At 38.9% G+C, this 19,028-nt stretch overlaps 1 protein-coding gene across 6 annotated transcripts in view; it reads right to left on the reverse strand.

The window, feature by feature from the left end:
* DYM (dymeclin) overlaps window positions 1-19,028 on the reverse strand; it is a 210,659-nt gene that overhangs the window by 177,281 nt on the left and 14,350 nt on the right. For 2 of the 6 annotated variants that reach the window (XM_079330337.1, XM_079330339.1), the window contains exons 3-7: window positions 12,578-12,630; window positions 11,866-11,959; window positions 10,462-10,598; window positions 3,892-3,964; window positions 3,540-3,632 (exon numbers count right to left, since the gene is read on the reverse strand). In XM_079330337.1, the coding sequence (XP_079186463.1) occupies window positions 3,540-3,632; window positions 3,892-3,964; window positions 10,462-10,598; window positions 11,866-11,959; window positions 12,578-12,630 (450 nt within the window). Of the gene's footprint in view, window positions 1-3,527; window positions 3,633-3,891; window positions 3,965-10,461; window positions 10,599-11,865; window positions 11,960-12,577; window positions 12,631-19,028 lie in introns of all 6 variants that reach the window. The other 4 variants (XM_079330336.1, XM_079330338.1, XM_079330340.1 and 1 more) reach the window with 2 other exon arrangements.

Raw genomic sequence — 19,028 nt, forward strand, 5'->3', positions numbered from 1 at the left:
GTTAGCAATGGCTCCTACAAAGAAGCCATACAATTAAATACAAACATTGTATCTTTTTGCCGACTATGCAGTTCGAATCATTAGTGTACACTCTTGAGTGCTAACACTAGCAAAACCAAAGAAAAAGCAGAGTATCCATAGCACACCCAAGGGAACCATAAATCAAACATCAACATACAGTAACACAAGTGCTATAAGGGACTGCACAGGTCTAATTGTTGAAAACTCTATTTTCAATAAAATTAAACCTTAGACCTTTATCCTGGCATTCTGTACAATGCAGCACAGCCTGTTTTTCAGAAAGGAAATTCAAGATATTTTTAATAACTCTCAGACAGAGCACCACAATGTTGCAGAGTCCCAGAGTCCCTACTGCAACCTATTTCTGCCTTAAAGCACATTTGCCTTTTCCAATACAAACTAACTTTGAGAAAGATGTTCTTAAATTCCCTGTAAAAAAACTGAGGCACTTCCAGAAATACCCTGCCTCCCAGAAAGGTTCTGCAGCATTTCCCAAGAACAAAAAAAAGTTATGTTTCCTAATAAGGGACAGAAATTTGACATTTACCTACTTCCACATTCCACATCTTCCTTATTAATTTTGAGAAAGACAGTTCACCTGCAATTTCCAAGTGTGCTGTAGGCTGTTTTGTAGGCAGAAACGAGCTTATTCTGCCAAGGCTGGCAACTAGAGCAAGTTCAGAGGTAAGTGACATCTGTCCATACCAGGAAAAGACAAGCCTTCACAAATTCAATATCCTTGCCAAGCCCAAACTTCTTATATTTAGCATCCCAGAATGGTCTGGGTGGGAAGAGACATTAAAGCCCATCCAGTTCAAACTCCCTGCCATGGCAGGGACACCTTCCACTATCCCAGGCTGATACAATTCCCATCCAGCCTGGCCCTGGGCACTGCCAGGGATGCAGGGGCAGCCACAGCTGCTCTGGGCACCCTGTGCCAGCCCTGCCCACCCTCCCAGCCAGCAATTCCTCCCCAATATCCCAGCCAGCCCTGCCCTCTGGCACTGGGAGCCATTGCCTGTGTCCTGTCCCTGCCTTGTCCCCAGTCCCTGTGCAGCTCTCCTGGAGCCCCTTCAGGCCCTGCCAGGGGCTCTGAGCTCTCCCTGGAGCCTTCTCTGTGCAGCTGAGCACCCCCAGCTCTGCCAGCCTGGCTCCAGAGCAGAGGGGCTCCAGCCCTGCAGCATCTCCTGCCTCCTCTGCACTGGCTGCAGCAGCTCCACCTCCTTGTGCTGCTGGAGCCCAGGGCTGGAGCAGCTCTGCAGGTGGGGTCTCACCTGGGCACAGGGGCACAGGGGCAGAATCCCCCCTGCCCTGCTGCCCACGCTGGGGGCTCAGCCCAGGGCAGGGGGTTTCTGGGTCCTAGTGCACATGGCTGGGCCATGTCCAGCTGAGCTATTATCAGGATGCACAAAAATCATTCTCTTCAGGGCTGCTCCCCAGCCAACCTGAAACAACTATGTACACCTGCCAGCAAAACACCACACACAGGTATCCCAAGCACATGAAGTGAAATTCAGAACAAGTTCACAAGGAAGGAGTGCAAGACATCCACAAAGGTACCTCTGCTCCTGTACTCTGAGCATGGAGATGGCCTTCCATTCTTTAAAAATAATAATACAGTTTCAGTGAAGGAGAAAAATACAAGCTTTAACTGGGGTGCAGACATGTAATATATTCAGACAGCAGCTGCCAGCTGTATCTACTCCTTCACCAAACTGCATCTAAAGAACCCAAGGGATACACTAATTGTCACAATCCTCTGTTAAGGCTATTGAATGCTCCTTACAAAATCTTTGCTATTCTGAAAGACACTTCGAATACCAGCTCAGCATGGAGATTTTAAAGGTCTGTCACAACAAAAATTCATCTGTAATAGTATCTTTGCAGACAGACACTCTGTTACAGTGCCACTGCAAGCTGCCATAGCTGTCTGTTATCTCACAGGTGATCCTAAGTCCTGACACAGAGATCATTACAGGTTTGAACATTTCATGTATTTCACTCAATATATTCCTTCCCCAAATTCACATACTAGGCTTGCAGTTCTCTTGATTCATTCCAGTTAAAGACAGAAATGGACTGCTCCCTTGAAACAAAAGAGGGAAAGAATCTCTAGAGATACCTGACCAGGGAGAGGGAGATAAGAAAGAAGTAAAATCACTATGAAAACAACCCTGAGCACTGTCTGGAACAAAATTAATAATAAAATAATAATACCTTATAACATCTTTTTCAAGAACACAGCTGGACTGTATATTAGAGAATTCAAGTTTTCCAGTGTCTCCTTTCCCCTAACTATTTCCCTTTTGAAGATACGGGAACAAAATTCTTAGTTAAGGCATTATCACATTGCTAAACATATTCTAGTGATAAAACAAAACAGTAATACACATTTCTGTAAGTGTTACTATTCATTAGCAATCAGCAACTTGCTGTTTATGGAGAAATTTAGCTAAAAAACTTAAGGTTTTGATATAGCTGAATATTAAACTATGGACTTTATAATTTTCTTATTAAATTAGCTATTTTAGCATTAGATTTTATAGTAATCTAAGTGCTTTCAGCAGCTGTTTCCATTTGCAGCATCCACATTCACACAGAAACAGATGCTGACAGGTTCAGTTGTTGAAGTGGGTGAGGAACAATCATTTTCTGCTGCTGGAAAGGCAGAATAAAGGATACCGGACTACACATACACACACCGGTACTTCCAAGAAAGAAGAATAAAACCCTGCAGGATTTATGAACTTGCCCATATATCACAGTCCTCTCAGCCCTTTGTACTTCCTCTAATCTGCTCCAAACAAAGCGTGTATCTGTTCCAGGAAGTCCTGACAAGCTCTGTGGAATGACACTCTGAATCACACCACTAATTCATTACACTCTACCTACACAAATCCCTCGTGTTAACGTTGACAGAGCTGCATTTAATGACAGCTTGTTTCAAAAAACATTGCATGTTTGTCTGTTTTCCAACCTAAAGAACAATCCCAGCTACAAGATAGCAGAGCTCTATACTACACTGTAACAGACAAGCTGAAACTCCGCCAAAGGTGCCATTTTTCAGTTGGGGTGCTACAATTTAGACACAGACTACAATGGAATTTAACACTAAAGACACTGCACTATTTACCCTTTTAGTCAAGGGTAAAGGGGGAAATAGTCAAAACTCATCAGAAAACTTTCACAAAAGTAAAAGGACACTTTTTTCCCCCCCCAATGAACAAAGCATGCTCTCCTGCATAAAACACTGAAGTATGTTTTATGACACATTTCCCAACAAGATGTGGAATGCGCATTTCTCAAACACAACAGATGCATGAAAAAAAGCAAAGCCGTGTAAACAAATCTGGAGATCTACAGAAATATTCCACTTATTCATTTCTCTTGTCCCTTCTTCAGACATCAATTCACTGGAATTTCAGAAATCAGTATTAAATATCACAGTATGAGTTACTTTTGCAATTTCAACCCCCACAGAACTGCAGAAGAACTTTAGTTTTCACCTTACTGCATACCCCAGAGCTGAAGTGACACCTCCACTGTACCTTCCCCTGTACCATGAGCACAACCATTTCCACCAGTTACTGTCTGTGTGCTGACAGGGGTACCTGAAACAAACGGAATAACTTCTGTTGATGGTTTGAACTGGGTGTGAGATGTTCATCATGTACTTCTTCCAACAGAATATTCAGGGCTGGCACTGGCAGCAGTTTATCATTATCTATACTGCTCCAGTGCTTGGAACATTCAAATATAGCTATTTAAACATTATAAACCCATTACTACAAGTTCCATATTGTCTCAAGTGCTCAGTTTATAAAAGAAGACTAAGGAGAGAAAAAAAAAGAAAATAAAAAAGCTACTTACAAGAGGGGAATTTCAACAATGAGCTGGATGAGGCAACACAGCAGCTCTTCTATGAGGTCTTCACATTCTGCTCCTATAAAAGAAACATAGTAAAGGATTTCTTGGTTTTCAAATACCAAAACAAAGAGCAAAGATTCAAACACACAGAAATGCAAATGATCAATATCTTAAATAAGGAACAAAAGCTGGACGTTCTAGCTGTTAAAGGAGATAGGATTTTTTTTTCCTGAAATACAAAGTACTTGAGATTATTAACAGAGAAATTGGTGATCCCTTCTCTTTTTTACATAAAAAAGTAACTAATAACAACTGCATAAATTAAATGAGATGTTGGTATTGTGGGAATGTGCTAATATTTCACACATCAAGCCTTCCTTTACTACTTACAGATCATATGAAACAGTGTTATTACTAACACCTGAACTAATCACTGGTCCTCAAAACACCCCTGCATTTTTCCACTGTTTTTTAAACCCAAGTGAAGAATATAGTTTCATTTTTCTAATATACACTGAGCAACATTATAAAAGAATGTCAAAAGAATGTTAGTACTGAGCATGTCACTGCTGCTCTAGACTAATACAGATACAATTTTTTCGTTAATACATATTTATTTATTGAAGAAGTTTTACACATTTCAATGACAAGTTAGTGCATGTTAAGGGAACAGAAATCAATCTCCAGTCATATACAATGGGATAAAATGCAAAAAGCAATTCAGAATTATTTAAAAACTTGCAACTACAGTAAGCAATAAAGCTGGTCATATTTCACATTAGTAATTTTTAAAAACAACTGTAACAAAATACTTTTAAAGACTCACTGACGAAAAGCTTATTAAAACACTTGAAGTTATGATATAGATAAAAGACCCCAGAAGATAAATCTCTTGGCTGGTCAGGATTTATTCTGCTTTCAAAAATAAAATTATGATGAGAAACCTACATCATAAAGAAGTGGAGAGCTTTATATGCTGAATGGCTTAAGAGTGGCATAGCTGATCTCCTGCATTACAGCATCGCAGCACAGTAATTACCCAAATGCCTGTTTATTTTGTATTTTCAAATAAATAAGTCCTGCCATAAACAGAGCTTTATAGCCAGGTTGCAGTGGTGTTATTCTGCTTAACCCAATTTTGTTCTTGAATCCAGAACTCAATTTTAAGAAGCACACCAGGGGGAATATTCACTATAAAGCAAAATTATTTCTTTCACAATCAGTTTATTAAAAACACATTAAAAATTGTCACCTAGTGAACTGCACATTCTAAAGGAAATCAGTTTTTTATCACGGAAACGTGGTTTCCTTTATATAGAATCCCCCATGAGTAACACAATGTAGCTCCTGTTAGTAAAACCAAGAACTGCTCAGAGTATTTAACCTTGGACAGAAACCACAGCCAATAATGGAGCACAGATAATATATACTAAAGTAACTTGAATGTGACATTTTCCTAAGGCTTTCTGAACCTAGAAAAAGCTTATAAAGCAAGGCTGATACTAATTCCCAACAGGTACCTAATTTTTATCCTAACAGAAGAAAGTGAGAATAAAAAGGTTAAAAAAGTGAAGTGAGTGCATTTTTAAAACATCATTTTTTCTGCCACACTGTATGCACAACTCATCTAAACAGAGATTATTTCAGTATCAAAGAAGGCTTTTTCCTCAAGACAATATTCAAAATAAAGGAAGAAAACATTGGGTTAGCACACTCATATAGAATGAAGACATTATTAAAAAAAAAAAAAGAAAAAAAAAAAAAGAAGCTTAATTGCTGTAATCAATGTCATTCAGCTACAATAATTAACGTATCCTTTTCCCAAGTGGGGCACACACATTCTTGTTCAATTTTCATCTTGCCAAGACAATGAGGAGGATGCAAGCCAAATCTATAACGTGAGAGAGAGCTATAAACACGGAACACTCTGTGTTTTCACAAACAATGCCTCTTTCAATAGCAGGATAAAGACAATACACACAAGACTCATTCACATTAATAGATCACATAGTTGGATCAAGGATCTGTAAAGCCTTGGGGAAAGTAAGTACAGGGTGAACCTGTCCAGATAAAATTAGAGCAGGAGAGGAATCACAGGTGTATCTTCCAAACTCCACTGCAGAAGTGACTGCAATTACACAGGTTTTAAAATATCCCATTATGCTGAAATACCATTTTTTCGTCAGCTATATTTACATCCTCAAACATGGATTATTTCATTTTGCAAATAATTGCATGGATTTTGACTTTTTGGTGAGGTTTGTTTCTTTTATATGTATATATATATATATATATATATATATACACATATTCTATATGTGTATATATATATATACATATTCTATATGTGTATATATGTATACATATATATGTATATATACATATTTATTTATTTATATTTATATTGATATACTCTTCTAATTTTTTTAACACAATTTCTTTGTTTGTCTTTACTTTCTCAAAGTTACATACAGACACTGGATTAGCACACACTACACAGGAAAAATGGCTTATGCAGAGGAAAGCAGAGATGCCAGGAGGCCCCAATTCTAAAACCAGTCCAGTTCCATCATCTTGAGAACCTAACTACTATATTGATAAGACCTGATCTGGTGGATGTGTTTAATACCAATAGCAGAAAGATATTCAGATATTTAGCAGGGAATAACCTAATTTTAGATTCTAATTGTTTTTCTGCCCTGTTGCTCATACAGAACCTGGACACAAGTAATGAAATAAGTAATTCCTTGCAAAACACACTCAGGGATTCCATTGTTATTGTGATTTGATCTTCATCTCAAATTACTCTCAAAAACTTAAAACTTCTACTTAAGAGTGATAATAATGAGTACATAAATTGATTGCCTTCCCTCATTTCCTTTATGTGATAGCTGAACATTCATGAAAGCATTTAAGGCTTGCAGTAAATGTGCTCTATATCCTAATATTTGCTTTAATGTGCCACAAATAGCCCTTAGTAGTAGCCTTGTGTTTAAAAACTTCTCTACAGATAAATAAATGCTCCTACTACAGCTCAGGGATCAGGTTAAATGAATTGATGGTCTTATTTATAATACAATACTCAGTATGTGCTCTCTTACACCTTTGAGTCACAATACAGTTAAAGACTGTGCAGAAATTATGGGATATAGATAGTGGAAAGATGAATAATTTGTATTAGTGATACTAACTCCAGCTTCAGCTGAGCAGATGCTGACTCCAGTTTGGGATTTATTGACATCAGGAAATTTTCAGCCAGATCTTAAAAGTATGTAGGTTTAGTCTCTCTGTGGATTTTCCTGCAATCAAAATTCTCCAATGTTCTCCAAAATTATAAGCAAATTCCAGCTATAGATGAAGAGGCAAAGGCTGCACTTCTTGGGCTAAAGAACCATCTGAAACTCCTCAAAAAGAATACACTTCTATCAATGGTAGGCCTTTGCTTGAAGGGAATCAATAACAGCACTATGAGCAGGGACTCAGTCCAGGGGAATTTATTCATTTGGCTAAAGCACACCCATACACTCCAACCTCAAAAAATTCTGCTTTATGACAGAAAGCAGCATCACACAGCTTTCTTCTGAGACTCAAGCATAGCCTAGTAGGAAGAAGTACAAACTGGACATTCAGAAAGAGTGAAAGCATATGAAATGCAAAATCTGAGAGGAGAATTCTTCCAGATAAGGCAACTATAAAAAATGCTACCTGAACAATCGTGGCTATGTCATATAGAGTTTGTATTTCTGAGCAGCCAGTAACAGGGGTATGTTCCATAGACAGGACTCTCATAGATTATAATTATACACTTTCCCCTGATACACCAAATATCCTGGAGTGCAGGAGGTGCTGCTACAGTGCCTGATTGCAGTGTGAGCATCCTGACATACTGACACTGCAGTTACGTGCTCTGAGTTTCCAGGTGCTGTACTTAACCCAGAGTGGCACCACAAAATATTGTCCAACCAGAAAGACAAAAATGTGATGTTGAAAGGGAAACAAACACCACCACAGAGTGATTTCCAAAGGGGTAGTGAGATGATCCTAGAAAGAACAGTAACTTTTTCTCAGAGGGCTAAGAGACTGAACAAGCATATGAAAATGGACCACAGGGTAGAGAGGTTGTTTGTGGTGTTAGGTGGTTGCACTGTTCTTTCCAGTAACTACTGACCAGGCAGTAAGGAAATACAGAAACTTCAAAATTCAGACATTGCAATAAAACTTTTTTTAATATGGATCTTCTATTTGCATCATACAGTTCATATAATAGTGTCTTTCATAAGGCTTATTTTATCATGGCCCCAGTTGAAGAATTATAAATATTGCCAGGCTCTGGTAAATGAAAAAATGGTAAGGACGACTAAGAACCTAATTTTTAAAATGCATGTTCACCAAAGATAGTAAAATTTCCACGAAAGTACTAATAAATCTACTATGTAAAATTAAGAATATAGGAATAATAATATCATAATAATAGATTATCATAATGAATACATAATATTAACAGAAATATTCTACTTTCCAAAAAGCAGAAACCAAAAACTCAAGAAAGCTACACTTAATTATAAAAATACAAACAATAAAACACTTCATTTTCTTCTGCTTACTCTTAATAGGCCCTAGCACAACTAGAGTTTATGACAATTCAATCATAATATTTCACCTTCCTATAGCTGAGAATAAGAGCTACAGGAAGTTATAAGCCTTATTACCACCTTTTCTAGATACTTGAAATTAAGATTTTTAGGAATCAAACCCAATGGCTACGTAACCTCAGCATGTCATGAACCTCAACACCCTGAGAAAGTTCACAAAAGCCATCTTCCAGCTCCAACTGGAAACTCAAAGACAAGCCGAGGAGCAGCTCATTTCCTGCCTTGCCAGCAGACCACACACAATTACCTTCCTAATCAACAACATCCCATGAACAATCTGCTCAGAGGTAATTGCTAAGTACATTTGCCATCAATATGCACAGAATTATCGCTAATAAATGTCACTGTGAATTACAGTCAAGTGCTACTAGATATGGTATAAACATGGGTCTACCCTCGTGACAAGAATCAGTTCCCACACCACACTGCAAGGAACTCCCAGTGCAAGGAATAAAGATCACAGGAGTTCCAGCTGACACAAGTCTCAGCTTTTCCACCCATCCCACTGTGGCATGCTGTACACTGAAGCAAGAGGTGAGCCATTTTTTTAATCCAGGAATAAACCCACAGGCAGTCTGCAGGAAAAGCTTATACACAATCAGATATTCTTTTCCAGTGCATCAGCGAGCTGACTTTTCTCCCGGAGATCACTCATCACAGTTTAAATACATTAAACCATTTCAACATGTAGCACTTAATCCTTTGGCACCACAATTCTGATTTCCCCAGAGCACTGGCAGGCGCCAAGGAGTTAAACAGATTTTAATGAACAGTTTTCACTGTTCGACGAGCAAGCAGCAATTTGGTGCTCTCAAAACCTGTCCTCATTGCAGGAAATCCACAGTCAGACACTCCTGGTTGTTCTCACACCATCCACTCACACTGCTGTAGCATTTTGAGATTTTTTAGGCTTCATGAAACAAACAACATGCAATTACACACTGAACAGCACTTTGACTTGCACGTGGCAGTGCTGGGTTAGCCATCTGACTTGATGATCTTGGAGGGCTTTTCCAGCCTAAATGATTCCACAGTTTACAACAAAGCAAAAGAAATCAAGGCTCCGTGGCAGCATTATCCATCAGGCACTTTGTGAGAGCATCTTGATACAGGCTGCACAAAGATTTGTGGAAGACAGTGTTCAGACTGTCTTTTTGCTGTAATGTAACTGATTTTGAATGCATTTGTATTATTCTTATTCAAAGACAACAAAGTTTCTTCCTTGAGCATCTCTCTTGCCATCTTCCATCTCATATAATACATACTCCATTTCCTGGACATGAGCCCATTTTGGTAATTCTGCCTAAATTCTGCGACTCTTCCTGTACTCTTGTATAAGCTACTGCTGCCAAATTAAATTTTAGCAGTTGCTTTCTCAAGGGGTCAATTCTAACCAAAGGGCTTCTACTTTCCTCCACTAGATCCCTAAAAATAGCATTAATTGCACTCCATGGCTGCTGTCGGTTTATGAAAAATATGTGAAAAGATGCATTAAATTGCAGTATCAATGTTCCCATGCTCCTATGTGGTCACCTTCACCCCAATTCTGTTCTGTTCCTCTGAAGAGGACCATTACCACCTTTCAAATTGTATGAAAATCACTAAAGCCCACATAGGTCTACAGCATAACATCTCAACAACTGTTTAGAAGAAGCCAGATTAACCTAAATGGAACTCTCTAGTCTCTTAATTTCTGGTTTTAAAGCAAAGTTTGGGATTCTGAGTCTAGAAAAAACACAGAATCATAGAATTATTTAGACCTGAAGAATCTGAAGGGAAAGACCCTTAAGATCAAGTACAACCATCAACCTAACTCACTAGTCCAGCACCAATCCATGTCCCTACATGCTACATCTTCAAGCATCAGGACACAGAAGCTTCTTATGAGATGTTTGTTTCATTAGCACTTGTGTGTACCCACCATATGAGCTTGGTCCTGCCTTCTCTTCATAAGTAAAATGAAGTTGCAGCTCCTCTTCTGACATTCGACTGATGAATACTTTCAGCAAACAGCAAATTATGAACAGTGCATTGTGAGCCTGCCAGATAAAGAGGTGGCTAGAAAAGAAGCAGGAACAAACAACAGTCAGTAATGCTTCACTAGCAAACATGCATCAAAAACCACAAGAAAATAAATGTCAGAGTAGACAAAGTTCTACAGCTAAAGCAAGGAAAAGTCAAAGTGTTTAAGCAGGGAGTCTGCAGTTGATGTTACAGAAAACACAATGGGAATGTATTCAAAAGTAGTTTTGAAAATACAACCTTATCCCTAACAACATTTGTACCATTAAAACCACCAGAGCAGACAGAACTCTTTGAGGAACTCAGCGAATAGTTAAGCAATAGTTCTAGGGGTCTATGGACTCAAGGCACACAGACATTTGAAAACTTCCAGCAGGCTCAGACCTGAAAGCTTCCTGGCTCCCTGGACATTAGCCCTTTCCCCAGGTAAACAGCCTTCAAGTGATAGTAGGCATTTATGGACTTCAAGAGCACTATATAGCAGGATTTTCTTATGCAACACACACAGATATTTTCCAAGCCTTCTGAATGAAAAAAAAATACAGTGGCATAAAATTTTTTTTGAGTCCTAGTAAGCAAGTGCTGGGGAGTCCATGCAATAGCACAAGTCAGCTACTGCCCAAAGCTGTACCTTCAAGGTATCTTAGGATTAAAACAGCAACAGCCATCTGGGCACAAGTAACTTCTTACTTTAGAAGCAAGCAAAAAAACTTGAGGGCAGTCCTGGGAACAAGGAGGAATTCCAGCCCCAGATCTGATGAAAGTGGGACATTTATCTGTGGGTGTGAGGGAACAACTACAGAAAGCCTCCTGAAAAAGTCCCCACAGGGCTGTTGGAGTTCTCTCCTACTGCTGAAAGGGGATAAACAAATCCAATAGCAGCTGCATGACATAACTTGAAAGCAGCATTTTAGTACATATTTACATATTTATAGATAGAGGTATTTAAAATATTTCCAAGATTGAATACTGGCTCATACATTAAGTTCAGCTAAAAAGTTCAGAAAATTTTTAAACATTTCTAACCCAGTAGTAGCCATAGCTTACACCATTTGTACAAAAATGTGTTCATTCAATATACAAATATTTTTTTTTTCCCCAGAAATCTATGTACCTATTGCACTTAATTTCTGTGTTTGGAAAAGTACTAGATACTTGTTCTGTTTCAAACAACAGTTTAAGAAAATTCTAAGGCTTGGTCTGTGAGTACGTTAATTAGCAGAGTAAAAAAATTCAAGAGGTAGCAACAAAAGGAACATTAAAAAAATTAAATGGCACACACAGCTCATTTCTGGGAACTTACTTCTGACATTCTGCTGAAATTTTTAACTCTTTGGTTCTAGAAAGAAAGACTTTAATCAATGATCCAAGGTTTCCTGTTCGAGGATTCTTCTCAACTAGATGAGAAAAAAAAAAAAGATACCATTACAAAGCATGCATAAGCTGACACTAATTTCTAAATAAAGCACAGTATATCTTGTTTTTCTGTACAGGCATTCTTCTTTCATGATTCTCCAGTACATGGTTTACTAGTTTATAATTGTTTTCTAAATACTATTAATCCTAGATTTAAAATATCCCAAACATGGGATACTCATACTCACACTGCTTCCTTTCCCAGACTTGTCTGCAGCCCAACAGCCTCCTGTCAGGAAACTGGACAGGTCTTCACAACTACCTCTTACCTTCTCAAAGCTGAGTACTGAGCACGTTTACATCATCCCTTCCTTCCATCCCCTCATTCTTTCCCCTTACTGATCAGCTTAAAGGGCAAAGAGAAAAATACATACTAGAGACGGAATTATTTGTTCTAAACCTCGCAGTCCTATCAAGTTCTGTGAACCAGTTAACCATGGAAGTAAAGCTTTGGAATAATAATAAACACATTCATTACACTGCTTTAATCTTACTAGGGCAACATATATACCAATAGAATGCTAAAGTCATAAAACAGGGATGCTGTTTCCCAATTTTTCTGGTAAAGTGCATAGAAAAAAGATGGCACAATGTCTCACCCAAAGACTTGCAGACTGAGATTGTGGCTTCTTCCAAGAGCTTTAAATCAGCACTAGGCAGGAGGAAAAGAAAACAAAAAATGGTTACACAAGCAGTTGGATTACCGTACTTGAAGTGAAAATTCATTACAAAACAGTAATAAAATCTTTCTATGAAGCACTTAAATTTTAGCTATCCATTAGCTTGAGGTCAGTTAGTCCAACCTCCCTGCTCAAGTAGGATCTCCTAGAGCCAGCAGCCCCAGACTATGTCCAGGTGGCTTTTGAGTATCCCCACAAGCACTCTGAGCAACTCATTCCAATGCTCCATCATCCTAACACCAAGCAGTGCAATATTCTTTTGAAGTACCGCAACTACAAACCAGGAAACTAATATTCAAAAGTGAATTGTTCATCAGAGTGAAATTATGTTGGTGTGTTCTCCCAGGGAACAAGAAAATGGCCTCAAGCCATCCCAAGGGAGTTTTAGGTTGGGTATTGGGGAAAATTCCTCCATGGAAAGGGCTGTCCAGCCCTGGCACAGCTACCCAGGGCAGTGGTGGAGTTTCCAACCCTGAAGGGATTTAAATGTGTGGATGTGGCACTTGGGGACATGGGTCAGTGGTGGACTGGGCAGTGCTGGGAAACAGTTGGAACTCCAGGGTCTTTGTGGGTTTTTACATCCCAGATGATTCTGTGATTCCACGTGCATTTTATTACTGCTAGTTTTGCAGCTTTGGTGCTGTCATGCTCAGTTTGGTGTCACTGAAAATACAAACAGAACAGCAGCCTACAGAAAGAATTTGAACTTCTTTTACAAGAAATTTCACATGAAATGACGTACTTTTAAAAACATGAATAAAAGAAACCTCAATCTGACATTTAACCTCAAACTAAGCAGCTCTTTCCTTTTAACTAACATTATTATACTAGTGCAGCAAACACATCAGATACAGCACATTGTTTGTAGCTGCATTAATTGCCTCGTGATACGCCTCAGAAAAACATCATCTGAAAACAACAATAAAGCACCAAAGCAAAACCTGACAGCAACCACTGAAACCACACAGCTGCAACAAACACATACTTCTGACCTACCAGTGCAAGGCAACTGATCCTCAAAAACATCCTTAACAGATGGGAAAACAAAATAAATCATCAAGTAATGTGCTCACTGCCACACTGAGCAATACGAATATTAATAACTTAAGGGCACCCTGCTCCACCACTCTTATCTTTAAAATTTTTTCCTTCTATCTTGTCTGAATCTACCCTCTTCTGGTTTAAAACTATCACCTCGTGTCATATCATGAAGGCCCTACTGCTCAGTGTTTTGGAAAAGATGGTAGAGCCTATACAGATGAATATATAGCCTGACCTTCAGAGACTTCTGAAGTTCAACAAATTAAAGGACAGCCAAAAAAAGTTACTTCAATGCCTGCAGTCATAACGCAGTCCTCCTTTCTTTTTGATGCCCAGTGAAGTCTTTTTAAATTTGCATGGTAATCCAGTTTACAACACACTATTACATCAACCTGAGATTATCAGCTGTGCTGTGTGGGAAGATGCTAAACCAGCCCCAGTGCTGGAAACCCTGTGGAGCCATGCTCTTGGAAGCTGTGGAGTTTGAGCTATTCCCAGCTCATAAGGACTAGAAGATAGTGTAGAAAGAGCAGTCAAAAGAATTATTTCAAAACCCTTCAACAGGAAACTATTCTGGATAGAGACATCAAACAAATTAAGTTTTAAGATGCCTGCAATTTTTTTTGTATATCAGACTAATTTACTGTGCAGAGAGCTGACAGCTGAGACAGCTCTTCACCTGCAGCTGAATATCCTAAGACAACTTCAGATTATGCATATTGGCTTGTCCTGATATCAATTACCAGCATTCATTATTCTTTTACAAACTGCTCTGAAACACAAGATTCAGAAAGAACAAGCTTACACTTTGATATATATTTAAAAACATTAGGCTTGGTCTCAAAGGTGGTCTCTTGTTCCAGCACTACAAACATGCAGAGTAATTAAAAACAAATGGTATTGAGCAAGAACACACCACCAGCAACTACGGACAACAGTTTTCTAGGTCTATGTGACCTTACACTTCTTTAAAAAAAACAAAAACTTCTTAATTTGCCCAGCTGGCTGCTTGTCATCAGGATTTATTCCTTCCCGAGACCTGGCAGGCAAGGGAGGGTGAATATTACAATAGACAACAACTCAGCAGAGAGTTCTTAGGTACTGAAAAATCATAACCTAAGACAACATGACCCCTCCCACTATCCAAAGATCCTGGGGACACAGTCAGAGTGGTTATTGTAATTGCTCCAAGATTTGAACCATAAATGCAGACGTTCAGCTTTGAATTACGGTTCATTTTCTCCCTAATTTCTAAGGTTATGTTTCAAAGTATAGCACTCTTACACATTTTTTCTTCTCTTTGAGGTATTAAAACCAACACAAAGTCCTAAAAAAAATTCCACAGAATTGTTTAATTTCTACAAGTTGCCAGGATCAAAACCAGTGGCAAAGCAAGCAAGGCTTTCAGATCTTCAGCAAAGCTTTTAATACTCCAGTAATTATTTTTCATACTAAAATGAAGCTTAACACTCAAAAATTAACTACAACCCACTGCCTCTTATTCAGCAACAAGAACACAAAAGGGAATTTCACCACACTCAAGATCAGGCAACAGCTACTGCAAAATTTCAGTTCACTCAAAAGAAACACTTAGTGAGGAGGAATTACAGCAGAAACACCAACCCAACAGACACACATCAGTGAAATAATCAATACTGTTACACTCCCAAGGATGACTTAATGAAGACAATATCATGGAAGGTTACAAAAATAGCAGGTCATTCCTAAGCACCTTGGGCCAAACTCAGCAGTGACTTTCTTTCCTTTGATTGGTCAGGAAAGAGAAGTGAGAGACATGGAAAAAGCTGTTTGGGTGTTTTCTTGTGCAGTGAAAAGAGAGAAGGTAAATTACATTAAGATTTGGGTAGAAAATGCCAGAGCCAATATTCACAAGGTGGCACAAAAGAAACTATACAACCAACTGTGTCACTGAGTTTTCTCTAGAGTTGCTGTGGAAATGAGATTAGTAAATGAATGAATGTAAGAATGGAAACTCAGCAGTAGAACACCTGTCCTTTCATTAAGCCACACAGAACACTGCTAATAAGTACTTGAATTGTATCCAGGGAACAGGGATAGGAGGAGAGGGAATAGCCTCAGGTTGGCCAGGAAGGCTCAGGTTGGAAATTGGTAAAAACTTCTTCATGGAAAGGGGTGCCCAATCCTGGCAGTGCAACCCAGGGCAGTGATGGACTTGCCATCATAGGAGGGATTTAAAGGCAGTGTGGATGTGGCATTTGGGGATATGGGTTAGAAAACATAAAAGATGGAGTGTAAAATATTTCCTGCTCTATGAGAAACATTTGGTATATTTGCAACATGAAACAGATTATCCATTGCCAGTAATAAACAGGCAGCAATTATGAAAAGTCAACTCTGCCTGCTGCTTGATGGCCCTGCTGAGCATCAGTAGGAGAAACCCAGGCACCCCAGTGACATCCAGGAAACTCTCCCTAGACAGGACACCTCTGTGGAAACTGGTCACACACACATGGAACAAACTCTGAGGGTGATGGGGCCCTCACACAGGGTGCCCAGAGCAGCTGTGGCTGCCCCTGGATCCCTGGCAGTGTCCAAGGACAGGCTGGACAGGGCTTGGAGTCACCTGGGACAGTGGAAGGTGTCCTTGCCCATGCAGGGGTGTGGAATTGAATGGTTTTTAAGATCCCTTCCAAATCAAACTGTTTTGGGCTCCTGTGACACCAGCTTCAAGCTACAAACCTTTGACAGCACGATCACAGTGACCTGGGTGAGTTTGCACATGTACTTCAACTGGCACAACTTGCACTGAACCACCTTGCTTTCAGAGAGCAGTACATATTTACATATTCACCAGTTCTACAGTTTTCCAAGAAATTAACAAAAGGCATCACCTGATGTGGGGATTCAAATAGGTTGTGAACACATGGGGCAAACAGAATAGATTCAAAGCAGAATATTCTTAACTATACAGACTTTACTGGCTCAGTTGGATACAAGCAAATCTGTGAGGTACATGGCTGCTTCCCACACACTTCAGAAAAAAATTCCAGGCTTCACAGGAGTTCCTCCCTCATCCTGTGATCTGATGGGCAGCATTTTCCAAGCACTTAATAATAGAAAGAAATTATTTTATTTGCTTTTCTTTTATGTAGATGCTAAGTCCACATACTTCAGCAAAACTAAAATTAATAATAGTGAAATTTGCTTCCTTGACAGCACAGCCATGTTCAAAGAAAACTGGTTTGTCTTTGTTTATTTTAAAGGTATCCAAACAAGAAAGGTTTTTACAGTGGCAGCGATTGTTTTCACCATGTAATAAAAATATTCTGCATACTAATTGTCACAAAAAAAACCACTCTACACACTCGGCATCTGTGTGACTGCTATTACATGTAAGTGGTGAAGCAATCAAAGATAATCATTATTTCATTGGGATTTAATCACTTTGTGTCTGCAATCTCTCATCACAGTCCAAAGAGTTTCTTCATCAGGAAATTAGTTTTCTCTAAGAAAACCTCCTTTCCATAGAGGTGGGAATGGCAAACTGAGCAGGCAATTAGTCAATAAAACTTCAACATTATCATTCACTGCAGATTTTTATTTCTGGCTTCTTACAACCAAAAAGCAGGATCCTGCAGTCAGCTATTCTGGCATGTATTGCAAAATCATTATTTCCAAAAAGAAGTGGATGGGAAAAAAAGAAAAGCGGGGGGGAAACAGTGGCATTATAAATAGGATTTTTTTTATATGGTTGAATTCAGCTGCTTTACTTTAAATTTACTAACAACCAGTCTTCAGCAAAACCATAATTATTTAGACAGTGAAGGGTGTTTCCTGACAGCAAACAACTTTGAAGAACTTTGTTTTATCTGCTTTTGTTTTAACAGCACCACAATATGTTTCAAAGTTGCAGTGGCTTCTGTTAAAGTATCTCCACATAACAAGAGAAAGCATTCTGCCTAAAAACTGCAATTATAAACATAGTCACATCACAACACCTGCCCTTAGTATGGTAAGAAAAAGACCCAAGCCAAAGCAGACAAGTACTCCACTATAAAAGGAGGGGAAAAAAACAAAACAAGCAGGTTTCCTGACAGTTTTTTCCTCACTGTAAGGCCTTTTTTATTTGCCACTGAACACAAAACAAAAGAACCAGCCCATTTACTAAATTCATACTGTGGGAATGCTGATTTTAATGGACTAGTTGGAGGACAGACATCAAAGAATATAAGGCAGCATATGATTTATTTTACCATTTTAAAAAATGTACCAGTTAAGGCAACATAAAAGCTTCCCATCTTTATGCCTTTCCATTAAAGGCCCATGCACATTATTCTTGAACCAGCAACTCATTAATAACTCTGGGGAAGGAACAAAGCAGAACAGTAAATATTAAGCACATGATTTTCAGCAAGTCCTGCTTTAGTTAACTTTAAGTTTTCCATCAGAAAATAATTGTAACTAATACCACCCCTAAGGAGGAGGTTGCATTCTTGGTAGCAAATCACAGAAAAGCCAGACAAACACAAAATCTGCCTAGACTGAGAGCTAATACTCCAAAGCAAATCTCACAGCTCTTAATCCTGACAGTAACTTAAAAAATCATCCAGAAAAGCTGTATTTAATTTTTCCAGTATCCAAACACTTTCAGATTGATAGGTCAGTCATCTAAAGTATAGAAGTGATAGATTTAAGAGGTTTTATACAATTTTAATTCAGCTCCCACAAGTCCATTCTGCAACAAATAAGGACCCATGAAGGAAAAACAAAATGAACATGCAAGAGTGTGAAATTAGTCTACCAGGTACTTCCAAACCCGAAATGTCTCAGCAGACAGTTCAACAGTACCTGCCTAGCATTCATGATTTGCTTCCTGGAAGAGGATACCACAATAAAGTTTTACAGTGAAAAGCATGAGGCAACCTAAAACTAAACTGCTGGAAGTTGTTCCTTTGACTGTCATTAATGTCTGCACCACTTATCTGCTCCCACTCCTGGACTGTGAAAGGCCCTGGTGGCTTTCTTTACCTGCCAGCCCAGGCTGGCTCTGGCTGTTATTATTCACTCATATCAGGAGAGTCGCAGGCAGTGAGCAGGGATTCACCATCAGCTCATTTCTGATTACTGACAGCTGATATTCCCTCTTAATATTTGCCTAATTATTAAGAAAATCAACAGTATGAGAGAAGAACAAGCAGCCCAGAAAGGCAGAATATTGGACTGCTCACAGCCAGCTCTGCTTTGACCACATGCTCTCCTGTTTATTTCTGGAGGGCACAGCAGGTTTAAGCAATCCCACCTTTTAGCTCAATAGGTTGCTGTGCCCCAAAAAATCAATCCCTCATTG

Source organism: Erithacus rubecula (genome assembly GCF_903797595.1).
Source record: "Erithacus rubecula genome assembly, chromosome: Z".
Taxonomy (NCBI): domain Eukaryota; kingdom Metazoa; phylum Chordata; class Aves; order Passeriformes; family Muscicapidae; genus Erithacus; species Erithacus rubecula.